The following is a 21752-nucleotide window of genomic DNA, read 5'->3' on the forward strand; positions in this document are numbered from 1 at the left end:
CGTTGACGCTTGTAGCGTTGACCCTTGATCAATCTGCATTCAGACTCGCTACAAGACTGATGAACCTGTGTGGGAAGAAGCCTTCTCATTCCTCATCCACAACCCCAGAAGTCAAGACTTGGAGATAGAGGTATGAACCTTTCTTCAGCTGTGTCTCAATTGGTGCACTTTCAAACTTTCACTTCGTTTTTAGTGAGTGGATAAGTTCTCACTGAGTAGAACAGCAAAATGGACTGCACTGCTAGTACGTGGTTATTGCAATTAAACGCTCAAAATGGTGAGTGTGCAGTAATTGACACTTATCACCTTCAACTGTCGCTATCTTCGCTATATAGTGGAAGGGGAGGGACTAACGTGTGTCACGATTTGGCGTTGGTGTGACCTCGAGATGCAGGTAAAAAAAAATCTTTAATTATGCTAGTTGCAGAACAGACAAAGGGAATCTGTCATGAGCATACAGCAGAAACACAAAAAGAAGGCACCACACTTTGACAAACATGCTATCCAATCCAACCAAGGGAAGACTGCACAGGCAAACTAAATCAACACAAATTAGCACCAAGTGTGCAAGCAGGAACGTAAGGAACGGATCACAGACGTTCCTTCGTCCAAAGTCACCCAGGGTGGGTGGAGCGAGTACAGGAGGCGGGTCGGGGGGGTGGCTGGGACGGCATGCCCGGCAGGATCCCTGAGTTGGACTGCCGGGACAGCAAGCCCGACGGAGCAGGCAGGACCCTTCCACGGGACAGCAGTGACGGCAAGCTCGATGGAACCGGCAGGACCCCTCCAGGGGACAGCACTAGTGCGGCAGAGCCAGTGGGTTACCCCTGGGTGCCTGGCCAAGGGGAAATTGGAGCCGGGCGGCCGCAGGTCATGAAGCAGGAAGAGGAGCAAGCTGTGCTTCCCCAGTCGCACAGCTGAGGGTACCATCCAACAACGGATTCAGAAGTCTTTAACTGCCACAACCGGAACCAGGGATGGGTGGAGAGAGGCTTGGAGGAGGGTCACAGATCTCTCCCACTCTGACTCTCTGGCCGGAACAAGTGGTGGCTTAAGACCTGGTGCTGGGATTGGAGGAAGCTTGACCTCGGCCTTGAACTGTCATTTCCAGCACATCCGGCGTGAACCGTGCACACTCCTCCTCCATAGCCTTGAGGAACTTGAGGAACAGCTGGGTCCAGAAATTGTAGTCCGTGAGATCATCCTGTGGTTGGAGCGTTCTGTTACGATTTGGTGTTGACTTGACCTCAAAATGCAGAGTGTGCAGATAAAAATGTTTAATTCTGCTGGTTGGAGAGCAGACAAAGGTAATTTATCCCGAGCATACAGAAGGCACGAGTCATTGACAAACATGCAATGCTTCAACCAAGGGAAGACGTCACCAGCTGAACTCAATAATCACAACACTGATTAGAGCCAGGTGCGCAAAAGCAGGAACGTAAGGGCAGCAGAAAAGAGAACGGAACAAAAATAGGAAGCATTACAAAGTAACAACATGAAAACCGGAACTGAGGAAAAAACAACTCAAGGTCCAACCTGTCACACACAGCATGACAGAGTGGTTGCAATTCACCATTTAAAGGAGGAAGAAGAAAAAGTGGGATATTGCGATTGCCATTTCTGGTAAGTGTACAATGACAGTACGATTGTCCCTCGCCACATCGTGAATTCTGAGTTTTGCGGCTTCACTCTATCACAGTTTTTCAAAAATATATTGATTAATACATCATGCTGTTTTGTGGTTGAATACAGCCTATTTTTAGGCAAAAACTTTTTTATATCACTTGTCCTTACTTGGGTCGCAGGAGTAAGCTGGAGCCTATCCCAGCTGACTTTGGCCGGGAGGCGGGGTACACTCTAGCTAGACTGGTCGCCAGTCAATCGCAGGGCACATACAGACAAACAACCATTCACGCTCACATTCATACCTATGGACAATTTAGAGTCTCCAGTTAACCTAACATGCATGTTTTTGGAATGTGGGAGAAAACCCATGCACACGGGGAGAACATGCAAACTCCACACAGAGGTTCAAACTCAGATCTTCCCGATCTCCTGACTGTAGCCAACATGCTCAAAAAATATTCATATTTACTTTGTGGAAATTCACTTATCACGGTTGGGTCTGGAACAAATGAACTGTGATAAACAAGGAATTACTGTAATGGGATAGTACTATAGGGTCAAAATTCACACACTCACTGTGCAACTCGAAGTACACACTATACACTTGGAGTGTACTGACGCAAGTGTTCCATTTGAGACACAGCACTCCATCTTACTGTGAGCACGCCAGCAACTTCTCACCTCCTGCTTGCGTCAAGGTGAAGGATGCCAAACACGAGTGTTCACTGGGCACGCTCATTGTGCCTCTGAGCCGCCTGCTGGAGGCCGAGGACATGACCCTGAACCAGCAGTTTCCTCTCAAGACCAGCGGACCCAGCTGCACCCTCAAGATGAAGATGGCCCTGCGGGTATGAAGTTGAAAGAACCGTATTTTGCTTCCTCTTCTTACAAAAATGGCCTCTAATACTAGCTGCAATGATTAAAAAAAATATGCCAATTACTTTCTCTTGGTCCACTTCCAGGTGTTGTGCCTGGTCGACAAAGAAGCATCCTCGACCCCTGATCCCAACCCGTCCTCGGTGCAGCTTCGCAAGTCCAGCTCCACCAGCCCGACCACACGGCCGTCCACCTCGTCTGACCTCCCCACGCAGGAATCCTCGGCTTCGCACTTCCCGCGCTCAGCGTCTGTGTCAGCGCAGTCCACGCTGAACCGCCGGTGGGATGCCGAGCAGCAGCACGGCGATGTGGCGGAGGGCAGGATCGGAGGTCCAAGTATGGCGGAAAGTGGAAGGAGCATGTCTAACTTGACCAACATGGGCTCACAGCAGATCCTAGTCGGAGGCAAGGAGGCCACACCCAGCATCGCCTCAGACATCTCCAACCCGTATGCCACTCAGGAGCTGCAGCAGAGACTTCAGCAACTGCAGAAGTAAACAGCAATCACTCTGTCACTCTCATACTGTACGTCTGTCTGTCTTTAATTGCAATTGTCCGCTCACAATGATGGAAGCCTCCAAATCCCACTAAAGTGGGTACCGGTGGTACGCTACTCCACGGGCTGCTGTGTGAATGCTGAATTGTGAATACGCAGAGATATACTGTACATGACGACTAAATAATACATACATATAAATGTGTTTCATTACTGCGACACTAACGAGATTCACAAAAGGACAAGTTGTGCATTTGTAGCTGCAGTGTAAATTGTTGTCCATGTGCTTAGTGGTTCTGGACCCAACTCCTTCCCTCTGGGAGAGATCCAGCTGACGGTGAGACACAGCTCTCAGAGGAACAAGCTGGTGGTGGTGGTTCACGCCTGCAGGTACCACTGGCTAAACATCCGCAGGCCGTCGCCACAGCTTTGATTAACATATTAACACTCTTCACTCCTCCTCCTCCTTTTTTTCCTTCTTTCTATTTTTTTGTTTTCTTCCTCTCCTGCATCTCCTACTTTTTCTCCTCCTCTTTGATCTCCATCTTTTCCTCCTTATTCTTATTTTTCTTCTTCTACTTTTTCTCCTTCTCCTTCATCTCCAACTTCTACTTTTTATTATATATCTTTTTCTTCTACTTCTTCTCTATCTCCTCCTCCAACTTCTTTTATCTCCTTTTTATGATCCTTCTTCCCCTGTTCCTGATTGCCCTTTATCTTTTTCTTCTTATTCTTCATATTCTTCTTCTCCTTCACCTCCTTTTCCTTCTCACCTTGCTGCAGGAACCTCATCTCTTTCACTGACCACGGATCAGATCCTTACGTCCGCCTCTACTTACTTCCTGACAAGAGGAGGTCAGGCAGGAGGAAAACTCACACCTTCAAGAAAACGCTCAACCCCGTTTACGATCAGACGTGAGTCCACTTCACTTTTTTTCTTCAGTAAATATGTACTGAATCCTAGTGGTAACATTAGCAGCCGGCAATCCAAGTAAGTGTTGGTGAACAAACAATAGATGACATTGTCCAAAAATAAATGAATTAAAGTTTTTGCAAAAATAACACAGGTTGGAGATACTTGCTTTTATTGGAAATTAAATGCATTTAAATATTTAGGATGTTAAAAACACTCTCTGATTTCCAACAAGTAACTTTACTCTAATCAGTTAAGTTAGTAGCTTCAAATGCAGAATGACATTCAGTTTCATGTGCTATAGGGTAGCATTAAAGGCACTCGATGTGCGCCTCGGAATGCGCTGACCCACATTTTTTCCATTTCCAATACAATCCTGATCCCTGAATTTTACAAGTGTAACGATTTTGTTTTAATAACGTTTCGATTGGTGGTTGCCGATAAGATTCAATGACGATATTGGTTCATTTAGAACAATACGATCCGAAACGATTCAGTAACTTTTTAGCCAAAAATCCAACCAGTCTTGACTATGAAATAAATTCCTATGTACTGGACAGTGCAGGTGAAGTTTCCTAGATTCCTGTTGTGTTTTGTAATGGAATCAGGTATAAATTAAATATGGATATAAAACAAACAAGTAACATCAATTAATGGCAAATGCATTCACATTTTGTTTGAATAAAGTGCAACCAACACTTCAGGTTGAATTAACAATGAATGAATTAACAGGTTGAGTTAAATCAAGTCTGTGGTTAATTCTGTCTGATAATACATGGCTTGCACTTTAATTTAATACCTCATTCACTTCTCTACCCCAAGTTGAAAATGAAAATGTCGTAGCGAGAATTAGTGCCTTTGGTTCCCATTGCTTTAACATTGAGTCAAGACAAAAGCTGTGATCGACCCACGGACCAAGTACAACCGTACTACAAAATATATAATAACTTAGGCTTTGACATTTGTTTTAAAAGTCAACAGAGTAGCCATTTAAATTGTTTTGATAATGAAAAAGTCCAGGGAAGAAAATCAAGTTTCATGTAGTCGTCACTACACACGCCACACTACAAACTGCATGTACACAGTAATTCTGGGGCAAAATTGACATATTTTGCACCATCAGATTTTAACAAAATTTCATCTTCAGATAGATATTAAAGTGAATTTATGTCCTACATACCTTTTATCCTGTCCTGAAGCTCCGATCCATGAGTTTGAAAGGTTTAGTTCGACTTAACTTTGGAAGCACTCGTATGACTGAATGCGGTCCAAGACTATATCAATATAAAGTATAGAAGTATAAATCCAGCATAAAGCGTGACAATGACATCACAGGCAGGTTGAATCGAGTGTAGCGTCCGAGTTGTAGGCCATATAGAGTCACTCTCAACAGGACAAAACCTCACCAACTTGTGCTCTTTGGAGAGGACATGTCTGCTCCATTTATTCAACTACACATGTCAACCACATTGTAACCCTTGGTAACCACAACAGTTGCCTTTCCATGACGTCTTACGTGCGCCCCACTCAGCAGGCATGACTAATCAACTTACGCCAAATCAAACTGTTAGACGAGTAACATTTACCTTTTAAACGATGTTAGAAAGATATATGTTGTCCCGAATGGAAACTTGCTGAACACAGATCAATGTAGTTGGATCATAGGAATATAAATCGATACATTGATGTAGTGGATGAATCGTTACACCCCTAACTGAATTTGGATATCTTTGCTTATCTGCCGATACCGATAGCTCTGTTTGCTTTAATATGCAACCATGCGAAAAGAATATTGACAAATGTAGCTAGGAGAATATCAGCTAACGTACAGTATCTCTCTGATGTGCTCACCTTCAGAGAGAGTCTGGTAACACAGAACTTTTAACATTGCACAAATCTTTCAGGTTGCTACATTATCATTATTATTGATTTTTATATGAGGCTGAAATAAACTCTCTCCATGCAAGTGTGATATTGCAGCAACATGGAAGTTTTGTATAGTGTTAAATATTTGTGATATTGGTTTTGTGTGGCCGTATGTGTATGTGTGTGTGTGCATGTGCGTGTGGGGCACAAGTGAGGAGGACGGCTGCAGTGTATGTGTGGAGTTATGGTTGCTGATAATTTTTTGGCTATGTTTGGTGACAACTAGAAGCAAACATTAAAGCACAGACGTGGCTCATGGTATTGGAATTATGCTGGTATCAAAACCCAATACTGTGTGTGCCGATCTGGTTGTTAGGCTAACATGGATGCGATAGTCCAGCTTGATCAGATCTGAAGTTGCCATTCCAACTGTTTCAGATTGAATTTCTCAGCTCCCCAAGGGTTGCAAGTAGTGGTGGGACGCAAGATGTGTTCTTCACATATACAGTAGCTAAAGAAAGAAGTCACAAACAGTTAGGTCGGGTGACCTCTCAGGCCACTTACAGAGCATCTGATCATCTTGTCCAGCACAATCCCATGAGCAGGGGCTCATTCAGAAATCATGCAGTGAGACGCCGGTGTGGCGGCTTGCACCTTCTTTCTTTGGGGGTACATGGCGAGGACAGTTTACGTGCCACCACTACCTAGGAGCTGAAAAGTCTGATCACTGAAGCAGTTGGCATGATAACTCCAGATATGCTTCACAGCATCTGGACCAAGCTGGACTATCTCATCGATGTTTGCTGAGCAACCAGAAGGGTGCCTTTAATGCTACCTTATAGCACAAGAAACTGAATGAAATACTACATCAGCAGAAAGATGATAATAAAGTTACATATTACACCTGTTTGAAATCTGGCGTTTTTGGGGACATCCTGTACAAAAACTGATGTGGAAATGTACCCCGTGAAGGCTACACATATTGAACTTTGGCCTCACGTGTGTAATCTTGGCATGTTGTGGACGTGTGCTTCAGCTTTGAGTTCAGTGTATCCCTGGTGGAGCTCCACAGGAGAACGCTGGACGCGGCTGTGAAGAACAGCGGGGGTCTCCTCTCCAAACACAAGGGCCTTCTGGGAAAGGTACTTTTTTGTTGTTTTTTTTCTGTCACTGTCCAGTTTGTTCATTCCACGTCATGTGACCAAGCTCATGAGAGCGCGTTTGGCCCACCAGGTGCTGGTGGATTTGACCCACGAGGACATCGCTAAAGGGTGGACACAGTGGTGAGTGTTTGACTTAAAAAAATAAATGTTGAAACATTTCAACTTTTCTTTTCATTTGATGGCGAGTTGGAAACTAGCGATTGTTTTCACGGCAAGGTTGTCCCTGTCCTCATGCAGGTATGAGCTGAGTGAAGAGGGCCTGAGGAAGCCTCATCAGATCTAGGCTCATCATCATACTCATCATTCTACATGTTTGTGCTGGTTTCCTTTAGAAAAAAACTAGTAGCTTTAAGGTTCTTGTACTCTCATCAGTCGCAAGGTAGACCTCCCCTTTAAGCCTAAAGGGAGAGTATGCACTCTATTTATAACATAAAGGACAAATCTTTTGTAAATATGTTCCACCATGCTGGAAGATGTTGGCGGTGTATTCTCCAATGTTTATATATATATTTTTTTCTTGTAAAAGGTCTTCTCTGTGATATAAGAAGCCAGGAACACCACTGTCAAAGAGAGTTTAATAATTTTTTTTTTGTATTAAAAAAACAACCTAAACTCTACACTGGCTTCATTTTACACATTTTGTTTTGTCAGTAATAGCGATACGTTTGTTTGCTGTGTATTTTTAGTTTAGAAGTCTGAAATGAAGCCGGTGTTAAGTGTTAGCAATTTGCACATCCTTCAACATACCAAAGGATCATCTTAGTTCCAATGAACCCATAAGAACCCAACACTTCAAATGTGCTAAAATGTGTCCTGTACAGCTTGACTTGAACTCAAGTCCCAAAGTCACTATAAGGAACATTTTGGAGTATGCCATGTGACTGTCATGTGACTGTCCCAATATGGCTTTCCCAAAATGGTAGTGTCAGGTAAGCTAGCACATTTCTAAAAGCTTCTTTTTTGCCATTAATGCTTGTTGTGAAGCCCTTTAACTATTTCAATTTAATGGGGTGTCAGATATTACAATTCAACTGTTCGTACTACGTTTTAATTTTAATTAATTCATGTAAAACAGGCTAGGAAAATGTCACTATGAGGCTTGTAGCCTTAAACTTGCTGTGGAAAGCCAGATGTGACGTATTTGACACCATTACAACAATGCTAATAATGTACTTTGTTCAATTCAAAGTACATTGGTGATACACAAAAAAGTGTCATTACCATGTACTATGTATATAACATCATTCACATGAATCAGCAGGAGTTTACAAAACATCACAAATGTCTTCAGTATGTGTTCCACTTGCTTTGTGCACCATAATTTTCCTATAAGCACCAAGGGGTTTGGGTTCTTATGTGTTAAAATATTAGTATGGCGTTTTAAAGGGTGGTTTTATTTTGCAATTACAGAAAAATGTATATTACAGTACTTCATGTTATTGTATAAGTCATGCAGTTTTAAAAGGAAACCTGTATACCACAGGGCCGCCTAGTGGACACTTTTGCAAGCACACTTTGCTTCTGAGTACTTCAGCATGCACATGAATGCAACCAATATCATGTTAAGACTTGTTTTATATTGTTTTTTGTTCATGTAGACATTTCTTTGAAGAGTCTTAAAGTTGATTTTTTAAATGTTGTCATACCAAAGTCAGCCAGCAGCAAGTCTATTTGGCCCGTGTAATGGAGACACGTGACAAAGACAGTATTTAGTAAGGTGAAGATAGACTGCTGCTTTGTTTTCTACTTTGTGCCTTAAAGACATTTAGGCGCTTCCATAGCTTTACTCTGGTAGAAGAAGAAATAAAGAACCTTTTATCAGGCAATGCTTATGTCTCCTCTTCATTGTTTCTCACTTTCACAAATATTTGGGGGATTGGAGTAGACACTTTCCAGGACAAATGGTGTTCTTTGAGTAAGTTTGATTTCGCCCACGCTGTACGTTTATTTTGAAATCCACTACCGGAAGTAAAGCGCGTGTAATTGGCAAGCTTGCAGGAGTGTGAAAGAGCATCATCATCACCAAGAGAAGGAAGAGGAACGCTGTGCATCCTTTCCGCTTCCTCATCCTCCATCCCCGGCGAAGGTGTTACCTGAGCGGACACAACAGCAAGCAAGGCTCCGTAGACAAGATGGCCTTTTAAGACGACACCAAGACCCACAATAGACATGCTGCCTCTGGCTTCCTCCATCATCATCATCATCCTGCAGACCACCACCACCTCCTCTGCTGACAGGAGGTTCGGTGAGTCAATTATTTTATTTTTTGATGTTTTGACGTGTTTGTCGCTGCTTTTTGCTTGTAATGCGCCAACACGTCGAATGTCACCAACACACAAACACACAACCTGAGACGAATAAACAACGAATATTGCTTCGACAGGTAGAGGACACATATTAAAAGTCCACATTGCAACAGCTTGGACTAATTAGCCTTACATGAGCTTGCTATATGAAGACACACAGGGCAACTACGTCACGAATGCTCATTTATTGGCACGTACATCATTTAAATTATTGAATAATGAATGAGACGAATAACATTCAGTGCAATACATCAACAATTGACGTCATACTTGCATATTAAACGTCAATAATCTGTATTTTAAATGTGTAAAATATATGAAAAAGAGTAATAACCATAAATATCAAGTGTAACAATGACACAAGGACATAATGCAAACACTGAAATGTTCATTTGTGTACACATTTTCATCATCAAGCTCATGATGAAGGCCACAATGAAAACTAGAATCCGTAAATATTTACAATTTAAAACACAAGTGGTGTGTGCGTGTGTATTCCTCCTAGTACTCATGTTACATAAGCAGAGTGTGTAGCAGCTGGAGGACATCTCATGAGCTGCTTCTTCGTGTCTTTTTGTCCTCCATCATCATTAGAAAGTGTGTTTGTTACTTTCAACAGTAATTCATGAGTCAGCATGCTTGAAGCGAAATAAACACGAGGCTATGATTGCTAATGCTAAGCAGTTGGCCTGTAGTACAACTTTCAACCTCAGGGGGGAGACAATCTGCCACCCCATGATGATTTATTTTCTCATATTGTGCTTGCTCCAGCATCTTCTCCTCATAAAGTCTATATTGGTCCTCCTAATCGTTAAGGGAGAAGCTCACCGCTGGTTTGCCAGGTGTGGCTGTTGCTGTGGCTTTAACGTTTACAGTATATTGTGTCAATACTCGACACAAACTTTGGAAAATCCTATGGCACAATACCTGAAAGTCTGAATCTGGCAACAACTTGTCTCATAGACAGTAATGTAAATAGAAATCATCTGTTCCCAGGGTCAAACTGTGGCCATCATAAATGCTTTAGTAAGTGTACAGGCAATGTTTTAAGTCACATTTTAACATTCTTAAGTGCCATACAAGAAAAAAAGTGAAGCAGTGTTAATAGTATAAAATAAAACTGCACTTTTTTTTTAAATTTTGCCCATCGTTCACAATCCCTATATGAGGCATGAAGACACATGTCTTTCTCTTTTCTGTGCGTTGTAAAGATATAAAAACAGCTATAAAGAGGCAGGTAATTAATGCACGTAATGGGACACACCTATTCCGCCTGAAAAGGCCGCTATTAAAACACTGTTTTATGGTTTTATATACATGCTGTGACCATGTAGTAACAGGCACATTCATGATAACGTAATACTTACAGTATTTTCTCGTATTTTGGTCATTTTAAGCATTACGGAAATTTCCTTCCTGGGCACATTGATTTCACTTAGCAACATTGAAACGAACGCTACACCTAGCATTAACTTTTTCAAACTCAAAAACAAAAACACAGCAGCTGTGGTGGCAGCTCCAATATGTAGCGTTACTTTTCGGTAGTGGCCTGAGGCATTGTGAGCGTGGCGCTGACGCGCTGTGTGGTGAAACCAGTGGCTAGCCGGCTAGTTTCTAGTCGGTGTGGTGTGGCGAGGTGTCACTATGTCAGCAACATAGTTTTTTGGCGTAACAATGTTAATAATAATAACAATGTTGCTGTAGCTTAGATGATATGCAGAAAAAAAACACATTATGTAAATGGAGCGTTGAGGTTTTTTTCAGAAGGCTTTATATAGGCAGAATAGGTGCGTCCCATTATGTGCATTCTCAGGTGCCTATTTGTAGCTGTTTTCATATCTTTAGAACACACAGAAAGGAGAAAGATGTGTTCATGTCACATAAGGATTGTGGATGATGGGCAAAATTCCAAATTCCATTTTTTCTTGTATGGTGATTAGTGTATGGTGATGCTTCAGCTCTCTTACTAATGCAACTTCTTGTCTGTATTCTTCTTCTCAGCTAAAGTTTTTGCAGCATTAGCGGTTCACCTGATTTGAAAGAGATTGTCTTTGAACTAACGATAATGGAGAATGAGTTGTACATATTCCATGGCAATGAGAGCAGCAAGTGTCAGAAGGCATTATGGGAAATGTCCTGTCTTCTCCTAGCCTCCTTGCTTGCTTGTTGCTCGCTGCTGGCAGCTTGAAGCTGATCTAAATTCAGTTCTTGCAGCTTGGCTTGACTTCGTCATGCATGGCCGCGACCCATTTCACACTCTGAACCAGAGAGCCATGAGAGTCACAGTGGCAGTGAAAAGACCCAAAATAGCATACAGAACCTTCCTACATCCTCTGTCCTCTGTCGTACATCCTAACTACATCCTCCATCCGCCATCTGCCATCCTCCACAGCCTACACCCTACTCCCTCCATCTTGCATCCATCGTCCATACTCTTGCTCTTGCCTCCATCCTCCTGCCTGCATCCTACAGCCATTGTCCATCATTATCATCCATACTCCTTTCTTCTTCCTCCACCCCCCATCCTTCATCTATCATCCATACTTCTTCCTCCACCCACCTGCCTGCATCCTACATCCATTGTTTGTCATCCATCATCCATCCTCCTTCCTCCATCTTACATCTATTGTCCATCCTGCATCCTCATTCCTCCATCCTGCATCTATCGTTCATCATCCATCCTTCTTCTTCAATTCTCATCATCCATCCTTGTCCATCCATATTGCATCCTACATCTATCATCCATCCTCATTTCTCCACCCTCCTTCCTCCATCCTACGTCCATCGTCCATCCTCCTTCCTCCACCATCCATCCTCCATCTATCATCCATCCTCATTTCTTCACCCTCCTACCTGCATCCTACAAACATCTTTCATCCTTCTTCCTCCATCCTCCATCTATCGTCCATTCTCGTTCCGCCATCCTACATACACCTTATCAGGTTATCAGGAGATGAAGACGCTACATGACTCCTTTGTTCTGCTATACTGGTGTCTCTTTGGAACCGGTGAGAACCAGAGTGTCTACTTGCAGATGGAAGAAGACAAAGAGAAAAGAGAAGGAGATCTACGCTGACTATCTTTGTACCAACTATGACTACTGTGAATTTCTCCTGGAGATAAATACAGTAAATCGTCTATCTATCTACTTAAAGACCCTAAATGCAGAGGAGCATGTCTTTATCAGTCTTTATGTTGAGATGAAGCCAGGATCACCTTCTGGGTCAACATCTGCTGGGCTTTTATCATGTAGTAGCTGAAGGAAGCACAACACCTGCTTATCACCTGCTTATTTCCTGTCGTTTTCCTTACAAAGACGCTAATTGTTGCCATCTTGCTAATGGATGGTTCCTTGTAGACAAATAAATGACCCGGCTTTGAACAGTAATTCTGTCTGATCTGTTAGGTCAGCTTTCTAGCTTATGTTCTGATTTAAATATGTGTTGGCAACATCCTAACCTGCACTGTTTCCCTCTCGTCCTCATTAGGTTGTCTGTTCGAGAGGGACCTCTGTACGCCGTACGAGATCTGTGTCAACGGTAAGATAACACGTTTTTTGATCATTGCCTCTTAAATCAATTTCAGCCGTGCTGGTGTCTCTTTTGTCCCGGTGGTGTGTGTCTGTCCACTTTGCCATCTGTTCAAACATATTACCGAGTCCCCACAACAATAGGAACACACACTATGTCCCACTGCCAGGGAGAGTGCCCTGTGGGTGTTGTCATGGCAACAGTCACAAGCGCATGTTCCCTCAACAGGAAGGAAAACAACATAATTTTACCACAACAAACAGTAACACAATAGCAACACTGAACAGTCCTACAAGATCGCCATAGCAACACCACATCAGCACCACCTTTCCGGATGAGATAAATTGTGACAGATACAATTTTCCCAGCAACATGTGCACTGCCTTTCATTCTCAACCAACATTGGTAATGAACATCATGGTTCTGACTGAGTGTGGTTCTGTGCTTCCGGTCCAGCTCTTATCTGGGTCATGAATCACTAGAGGACGAGTCTGGCTCTGTGACGCCACCCTTTGATAATCATTGGTGACAAATGTGAGAGATTTGGTCCTGAAGGAGTTTTATTGTGAAGGATAGTTCCAGATATTCCTTCTGGAAGAGAGCAACAGGACTTTGATCTTTGCGTTTTTTTTCAACAAAACTGTTATTCCTCTTCGCAAATCTGCTTCTTAGCCACCCCAAATTTAGTCAATACATATTAATATTTAAAATGTTACTGTTTTCACTGCCCTACAAGTTTTTTTTTCAGACTAAACCCAGACAGTTGATGTGTATTAATTTGGCTTGTAAAAATTTAAAAACTAGGGCTGTCCGATATTGGCTTTTTTGCAGACAGCCGATATGCTGACATTGTCCAACTGTCAATTTCCGATTCCAATATCATACCGATACCGATATGTGTAACATCACATAAAATAGTTCTAAAGTAACAATACTCTTAAATGAGTACAGTTCTTTTGTTGGCTACTTCACCCATCTCTGAGTTGATGATTCATGTATTACATATTTTATATAAGAATATATTTGTGTTTCTTGTGCCTTGATTTATGTTATGATTTATGTTATGTTATGCTGAGGGCATGCCCAGCTGGGAGAAGGCCCCGGGGCAGACCTAGGACACGCTGGAGGGATTATGTCTCACAGCTGGCCTGGGAACGCCTTGGTGTCCTCCCGGTGGAGCTGGAGGAGGTGGTCGGGGACCGGGAAGTCTGGGCTTCCCTACTGAGACTGCTGCCCCGTGACCCGGACCCGGATAAGTGGAGGAAAATGGATGGATGGATGGATGATTTATGTTATTTTTGGAAAGATTTCATTTATTTACATAAAAATACATAAATGTGCTGATTATTATTTTGATTGATAACTTTCATGTTTTTATTTTATATTCTTATTTTATTGCATTAAAACTACTAAGTGGGATCATTAAAGTTCTTATCTTAGCCATCTGAGAAGATCAAATACATTGTTTTTGGTGCCAAACTGTTTCCCAAGTATATTAGTGTGTGTGTGTGAATGTATAAAAAAAAGGCATTAACTTAAATTTCTTTGTGGAAAGGCGCTTTATGAAAGTAAGTACATTTATTTGTTTTCCCCTATCCAGCGCAGCCTTGGCACATCCAATATGGTGGCGACGTTGACGTAAGGCTCAGCGCTCTATGCTGCGTCTATGTGTATGGCCTTGACAACAGCACTTCCTATTTCCCAGCCCTTTGCTGTACTGATAAATGACTGCTAAGTTACACGTTTAGGGCTCACATAGCTGTTTATTATTCAGGATTATTCGTTGATAGTGTCTTGTGTTTTGTTATCTATCTATTGTGTTGCTGCTTGTTTTGTTTTTAGCTCTTACTTTAAAAACACTGTGCGTGAGAATGGTATGTGGAATGATAACCCCCCCCCCCCGATTTCGATTTCTCTGCTTGCTAAATAAATAGTTATTTTTTCCTCGCAGGCTTGTGAGAGGCACAGTATTAAGTACATGATTGAATGTTGTTATGTTGCAATTCTGCAACGTTGACAGTACAAAACCTCAAATAGGTTGCAGTCCTGTGGGACACACCAAACATTGTGTCTTGCAGGGTCATGATTTTTTGTGTGTGTGTAATTTTTGGTTTCCTGTTGGTGGAACGTGTCCCAATACTACTGTCCATGCTTGTGTGTCTGCAGATGGGATGTTTGGGAGGTGTTACTCTGATCGGGTGAAGGAGGTTTACTCCTATGACGTCACTCTGCCTGTGGTTCAACACTTTAGACTGCTGCTGGACAAGATGGCCAACAGAGGTAAACACACACACACCTGCCTCTGTGCATTGCATTACAGACTTACACAAGTACACGGACTAGGCTGTGTTTAGTTATGAAGTTTTCACCTGAGAAAGGAAATGTTAAAAAAAATCGGTGTTGCAACAACCATGCTCGACCACTAGAGGGAGGCAGAGACGAGGTGCGTTTCTTTGTGGAGACCGCGTACCTTTGAATGACGTCACGTAGATGTTTCTCTTGATCGCTTCTTAAATGCACATTCACCGAACTTTCTGCTTTGATGGCTAGACAACAAGTTTGATTTCTCATGAGGTGGAATTAATTATCACATAAGAAGTTTGGACATTAGAGGACAAAACATGTGAGACTTTCCTACATTCCCTCCTGGCTTCTTCCTGTCTGTCCTTATCTTTTTTTAAATTATCTACCTGTTGGCGGCCGCTGTCTGCTAGCATGCCGCTAATGCCTTTTTGGCCGCCATTAGTAACCGCTGGCCAAAGTGCGCCTGTGCTTTTGTAAGAGCGATACTTGTGCACGGCCATGCGAGCTGGCCGTTTGGGGCTGACGATGCGTTGCACGAGAAACAACGACAAATGTTCAAATGTGTGTTAATACTGAGAGACGATGTCCAAACGGTGATTCAAATGTCAACGCTAATACCAGCAATTCCGAGATACCGTGAAAGTATGCCAACTAATGACTGGGAGGGCATAGAGCGGAAGTGCGATGATCTTCCACGAGCTACAACGTGACTTGTTGCCGATCAAGGTGCTGACATTAGCAGAAACGTTGTCTCCCGTCACGCGCCGACTTTTTGTTCTGCGAGCCCATATTCTGCTGGCGCTGGGTGCCAAAAAGACGTTTGGTTTGGCAGGACCAAGTTCAACAACAACACATTGATGCTCAAGTATCTCATTATTATTAGAGGACATTTAACTGATAACAATGGATGTCTGATACTGGCTTTTTTGCCGATATCTGATATGCCGATTTTGTCCAACTCTCAAGTTCAGATTCCGATATCAACCGATACCGATATGCGTAAGATCACATATCTCCTGTCGTGAAATGAATACATATCTCTTCTGAAACGAATGGATACAGCATCAGGAATTAGCTTCTCAACGTGGCGGTAAACAACATCTCGTGCAAGCATAGATATATGAATGACTGAATTGTGCGCGGGAATACAGTGTTTTCCACAACATCGGCAAATTTTGCTCTCCAAACAATGTTGTAATGGCCAAATCACCTATCAATCGTCTATGTAGCAATGTTACAAAATTTTGAAATCTGTAAAATCAAGTATGCGATTAATTCTATCTGATAAAGCATGACTTTAACTTTAATTTGACCCCTCATTCACTTCTCTACCCCAAGTATTAAAGAAGAGGTATTAAAGAAATTTCATAGCGGGAAATAGTACCTTTGGTTCCCATTGCTTTATCATCGAGTCAAGACAAAAGCTGTGATCGACCGACAGACCTTGGCAAGAACAACCATCCATCCATCCATTTTCTATACCGCCTCTCCTCTTTAGGGTCGCGGGGGCATGCTGGAGCCTATCCCAGCTAACTTCGGTGCACCCAGGACTGGTCGGCAGCCAATCACGGCACATTTAGACAAACAACCATTCACACTCACATTCATACCTATGCACAATTTAGAGTCGTCAATTAACCTAACATGCATGTTTTTGGAATGTGAGAGGAAACCGGAGTACCCGGAGAAAACCCACACACGCACGGGGAGAACATGCAAACGCCACACAGAAATGCCCAACGGAGAATTGAGCAAGTACAACCATACTACAAAATATATAATAACTTAGGCTGTGAAATTTTGTTTTTAAAGTCAACAGAATATAACATTTACATTTTTTTGATAATCAAAAAGTCCAGGGAAGAAGATCAAGTGTCGTATTTTCCATGTAAATGCCTCACACTGCAGTGCAGCAGCACGCTGTGTATTCATTTTCACCCCACACTAATCACAAGAAATACCTAGCTATCGATGAAGGGAATGTATAAAATCCACCATCCACACCATATTTGTTTTTTTAGTATGATTTTGTTATAATGATATCTAAATTACCTATATATTTTTTTGTTTTTATATTTACAATCAAGGCATCCATATTGAAAATAGGACAATGCAAACGCGTAGTAATTATGTAAAAAAACCCAAAACATATTTTGCATCATCACATTTTAATGAAACAGTGTCAGATTTTTGCATAGCTGAAATACGGGTTTTGTAACATTGCTAGTCTATGGGCCAAATACTATCAAAGGTAACCATTAAGTCTGACTTGTGAATTATTATTATTATTAAAATGTTATTATGAATAAGGCATCTTCTCCACTCCAACTCTTGCCACGTCCAATGTGGCAGCGACGTTGACGTACGTCTCAGCATTCGATGCAACGTCTATGAGCTACCCCGCTCACCATTAGCGGTGTTTTGACAACCCACCACGCCCTGCCACCCCGAACACGGTTAAGCAAAACATCAGCTCAATTGTATGCCGAATGTTGACTGTTATAACGACAGCAATGTTGCTCGTGGCACTTAAAGGGCCATATCGGCTTTCATTATAGGGAGAAAAAACAACAATACAGTTATTACATTTTTATGCCAAAATATCGCAGATATCGGTGGGCGGTGTGATCAGACATCCCTACTGATAACGTATCAAAACGGTGTTTTGCTGATTGTTTCCATGACAACAGTGTTGCTACTGTGTCCCAGCAGTCACCAGCCTTGAATATGCCACATACATAGAATAAACACAGCACAATCTGTTATTCGCTGTTCAGTTATGCTCATTTAAAAAAGTTGTCAATTGCCAATGTGTGATGGGAGAACTTTGAGAGGCGCTGACCAAGATAAAATTTTAGTTATTTTATTATGATGAAGTGGCTGCACGGTGGCCGAGTGGTTAGCATGTTGGCCACACAGCCAGGAGATCGGGAAGACCTGGGTGTGAGTTCTCCCCGTGCGTCTGTGGGTTTTCCTCCCACTTTCCAAAAACATGCATCTTAGGTTAATTGGCGACTCTAAATTGTCCATAGGTATGAATGTGAGTGTGAATGGTTGTTTGTCTATAAGTGCTCTGTGATTGGCTGGCGACCAGTCCAAGGTGTACCCCGCCTGTCACCCATAAATCAGCTGGGATAGGCTCCAGCATACCCCCTCGACCCTAATGAGGATAAAGAGCATAGACCATGGATGGATGGATTTTGATGAAATGATGGACAATTTTAAATCAACAAACCAAGAATCAAGTTTATTTGTAGTTCTCAACGTAATTAAGGAGTTTTTACTCACTTTCTTGTCTCGTCTAGGAGATTATGCTTTTTTCCTACAGTATATTACAACATCATATGCAAATGATATGCAGATTAGACAATTACATAATCTAGCGACTTCTAGGACAGCCAAGAGTTACTTTTCTTACTGAAAAGTTGACAACAGTGCGCACAATTTGCTCTTGATGAGAATGCGTGCAGTGTTTGCTATGCGTTGGTGATGAGTTTCACCAATCGCAGTTGTTTGTCGCCTCCCTTGTGTGGTGCCATTACCCTTTCTAATTTTTGCAGCTTTGCAAATGTTTTGACAGTGTTGACAAACTTTTCACTGGTGCCGGTCCAGTATGAGCATGTGCAGATCAGCAAACATCTCCACCTAAAATGTAGCATGAGGGAGAAGAGCAGGATGAAGGCTTTCTGCTGAGTCATCCAAGCTTCCTCATCATTGTCTCCAAGGACAGAGCTTGTCGCGTTCCGCTAATAAGTAGCCTAATGGGTTTGCAAATTCTGCACACTCTGTGGTTCTGGTCTCTCCTTGTGGTTCAGATTTATTCTGGAGGGTTTCCCTCTATGTTTCAGGCACCTGACGGTCTGTTGTGATGATGTCATGATGTTGTAAAGGTTCCTCATGTGTGTGCAGGTCTGGCGTGGGAGGACGACACCACCCAGCAGGTTCTGGCCAAAGAATTGTCCAAAGTCAGGAGGATTCCACACCGGCTGCCACTGAGCAGCCTTGCCTACAAGACAGACTGGTCAGAAGTTCTACTCTTTATGTGGTCCACAAGTGAAAGATTTCCACAGTTCATGATGGCTAACAGAACAGTGTTGGACCTCTCCCACAGGACCAAAGCAGAGGTGATGGACCCAGTGGAGCAGAGACTGAAGCCAGCAGAGGCAGAGCTTAACAGGAACCTGCAGACGCACCTCCAACGCCTTGGACTCCTCCCGAGGACGAGCATTGCTGAAGGCCTGAATGGTGCTAGCAAGGTGACAAGAACTTATCGGAATAAATATGCACTAAAGGGGGATCAAGGGCTGAATTTCACCTGCTGTGGGCGGAGCTGCACATTCTGTAGGATGGTGCTAATGGGTTGTTTTCAGAACAGTTTGGATTGAATGCAGCGGTATTTTTCAAATCCAACAGCCGTGTTTGTCTGCTTGTTCCTCATCCAAACATAAGTTTACCTGAGAATGTTTTTGAAAGCAGTTGCTCTCCAACCTTTCAGAGCGGTCGAGTCCAGTCGGACCTCCATGGCGCCAAGTCAGACCCGACCAGTCAGAAGATGTCTTCTTCTCTTCAAATGAAGCAGAGCCTTCCAGCTGAAGAGCTTCAAGTTCTCCTGAGCGCCCTAAGGCAGCTTTTCTCCCGGCAACCTGACCCCTCCACTCGCCTCAGGCCCGTTTACAGCTACGGAATAGAAAATTCTGCGCCCAAGACATTCAAATTCAAGCCCATAAATTTGGACAACAGTAAAGGATCTTCAGCCAAGGAGCCTCTGACGTTAGTAGATGGTAAGTCCTGGACCATCAAGGCTGTCTGTTTTTTTTTTTGTAAGACATGTCTTGTGTTCTCCAGAGAAGTTCATCCAGAATGTCTTAAAGAACATCGGAAACCAGCACCTGGATGTAGACAATCTGACACCGCATGATGTGGACCAGCTTTCCAACCTGATCGTGGATGCTTTGCATGTAGTGGACCATGACCAGGATGGAGATCGGGGACGGGTCCAACCTGGACTGAGAGACGTTGAAGGAGAGTTGAGTGACAAAAATCAAGAAAACGAGGAGGGAGTCAGAGATGATGATGATGATAAGAATGATAAGAAGAAGTTAATGGAAGAAGCTCCGACTGTGAAGATCACACCTGCTGATGTACTTGAAGGTACAACAGCAACTCTTATCTCTTCTTCTTTTTAGATGCTGTCCCCACTGAAAACATGAATGGAGACTATAATGCTGGTTAATACATCACAACATATCATAGCCACGCCCAGTCAGCCCAGATACCATTCACATATGCCCCTTAGTGGCTGTGAACAGTCTAGTAAGTGCTATGATCTTCTAGTGATGCGGTGACAGAATTGCTTTTGTTGTGGCAATAAGTCCAATAAACTCATACACATTAAAGATGCTAAAAGCAATCCAGTGTAGGTCCATATATGTTAAGCTATCTGAACATTTGTGTTATAGGTGGCAAAGCTAATTAGTGTAATATATAGCAATATGGCTCATTATTAATTTATTTTATTTTTACAACATACAAAATGCACTTTGGGCACTTCTGAGTTAGTGGCTCATCTTTGCTGTATTCTGAAGTTATTAAAAAGTCCAGACTAAGCTTTTTATTGTTTTTTTTCTATTACTACTAACATCGCTTAGCTTCTTCACTTGTAGGAATGTTAAAATGTAAGTTAACACATTGCCTGTATATATGCTGGACACAGTTGGAACCTGGAACAGATCATTTATATTTACATGATTTCCTATGGGAAAATGGATTCATCAGTTAAGGTTGTCTTGAGTAGTGATTTTACTGTTTTTTGACCTTACTGCATGTTTTCTGATTAACACAATAAATAAATGGACGTTTTTCCCTAACAGAAGTCGATTCACAGACGGACGACAACAACATGGAGGACAAGGTGAGATCACCTTTTTATGATCCATCCATCCATCCATCCATCCATTTTCTATGCCGCTTCTCCTCATTAGAGTCGTGGGGGCATGCTGGAGCCTATCCCAGCTGACTTCGGGCGACAGGCGGGGTACACCCTGGACTGGTCGCCAGCCAATCGCAGGGCACATATAGACAAACAACCATTCACACTCACATTCATACCTATGGGCAATTTAGAGTCGCCAATTATCCTACCATGCATGTTTTTGGAATGTGGGAGGAAATCGGAGTACCCGGAGAAAACCCACGCACGCACAGGGAGAACATGCAAACTCCACACAGAAATGCCAAAGGGAGATCCCGATCTCCAGACTGTGACTGTGTGGCCAACATGGTAACCACTAGACCACCATGCGACCCCTTTTTATAATCATTTTCTTTGATAGACAAATCAACCATCTTCATTTGGATCAGCACCAAATTGTACACTCTGGTTACCCATCTTAGTTCTGTTACTAACATATATGCATCATTGTGTAGTCTGCGTACTGATTTTGAATACATCATTTACCTCACTTTAAATTTTTGTCTGATGTTATGTCTCTAATTTACCTAGAAAATGTATGTCAGCCTCTGGATGGTTGCATTTCCTTTGGGATCAATAAAGTACAGGCAGTGCTAGTGTGGCAAGCGCGGTCCAGCCAGCTCTGCATCCTGCCTGTGCTCGAACCCGAGGTCACAGATCCCTGCTAATTGACCAACACCAGCCAACGAGCTAAAAGCCCG

The 21752-nt window shown here is 42.7% G+C and overlaps 2 protein-coding genes across 4 annotated transcripts in view; both read left to right on the plus strand.

Moving 5' to 3' along the window:
• Positions 1 to 8758, plus strand: part of LOC129176557 (extended synaptotagmin-2-like) — a 37518-nt gene extending 28760 nt beyond the window's left edge. For both annotated transcript variants that reach the window (XM_054766701.1, XM_054766702.1), the window contains 8 exons: positions 44 to 130; positions 2325 to 2474; positions 2589 to 2995; positions 3290 to 3388; positions 3782 to 3913; positions 6814 to 6919; positions 7011 to 7060; positions 7178 to 8758. In XM_054766701.1, the coding sequence (XP_054622676.1) occupies positions 44 to 130; positions 2325 to 2474; positions 2589 to 2995; positions 3290 to 3388; positions 3782 to 3913; positions 6814 to 6919; positions 7011 to 7060; positions 7178 to 7223 (1077 nt within the window). In that variant the 3' untranslated portion in view covers positions 7224 to 8758. The remainder of the gene's footprint in view (positions 1 to 43; positions 131 to 2324; positions 2475 to 2588; positions 2996 to 3289; positions 3389 to 3781; positions 3914 to 6813; positions 6920 to 7010; positions 7061 to 7177) is intronic.
• Positions 8759 to 8931: 173 nt separating this feature from the next.
• Positions 8932 to 21752, plus strand: part of LOC129168865 (receptor-type tyrosine-protein phosphatase N2-like) — a 103330-nt gene continuing 90509 nt past the window's right edge. The window contains exons 1-8 of one of the 2 annotated variants that reach the window (XM_054754620.1): positions 8932 to 9185; positions 12735 to 12785; positions 14943 to 15056; positions 18990 to 19101; positions 19192 to 19336; positions 19576 to 19861; positions 19926 to 20231; positions 20951 to 20991. In XM_054754620.1, the coding sequence (XP_054610595.1) occupies positions 9110 to 9185; positions 12735 to 12785; positions 14943 to 15056; positions 18990 to 19101; positions 19192 to 19336; positions 19576 to 19861; positions 19926 to 20231; positions 20951 to 20991 (1131 nt within the window). In that variant the 5' untranslated portion in view covers positions 8932 to 9109. Of the gene's footprint in view, positions 9186 to 12734; positions 12786 to 12884; positions 14415 to 14942; positions 15057 to 18989; positions 19102 to 19191; positions 19337 to 19575; positions 19862 to 19925; positions 20232 to 20950; positions 20992 to 21752 lie in introns of those variants that run through there. The other variant, XM_054754629.1, reaches the window with a different exon arrangement.

The sequence above is a fragment of the Dunckerocampus dactyliophorus genome, chromosome 2 (assembly GCF_027744805.1).
Source record: "Dunckerocampus dactyliophorus isolate RoL2022-P2 chromosome 2, RoL_Ddac_1.1, whole genome shotgun sequence".
NCBI lineage: Eukaryota > Metazoa > Chordata > Actinopteri > Syngnathiformes > Syngnathidae > Dunckerocampus > Dunckerocampus dactyliophorus.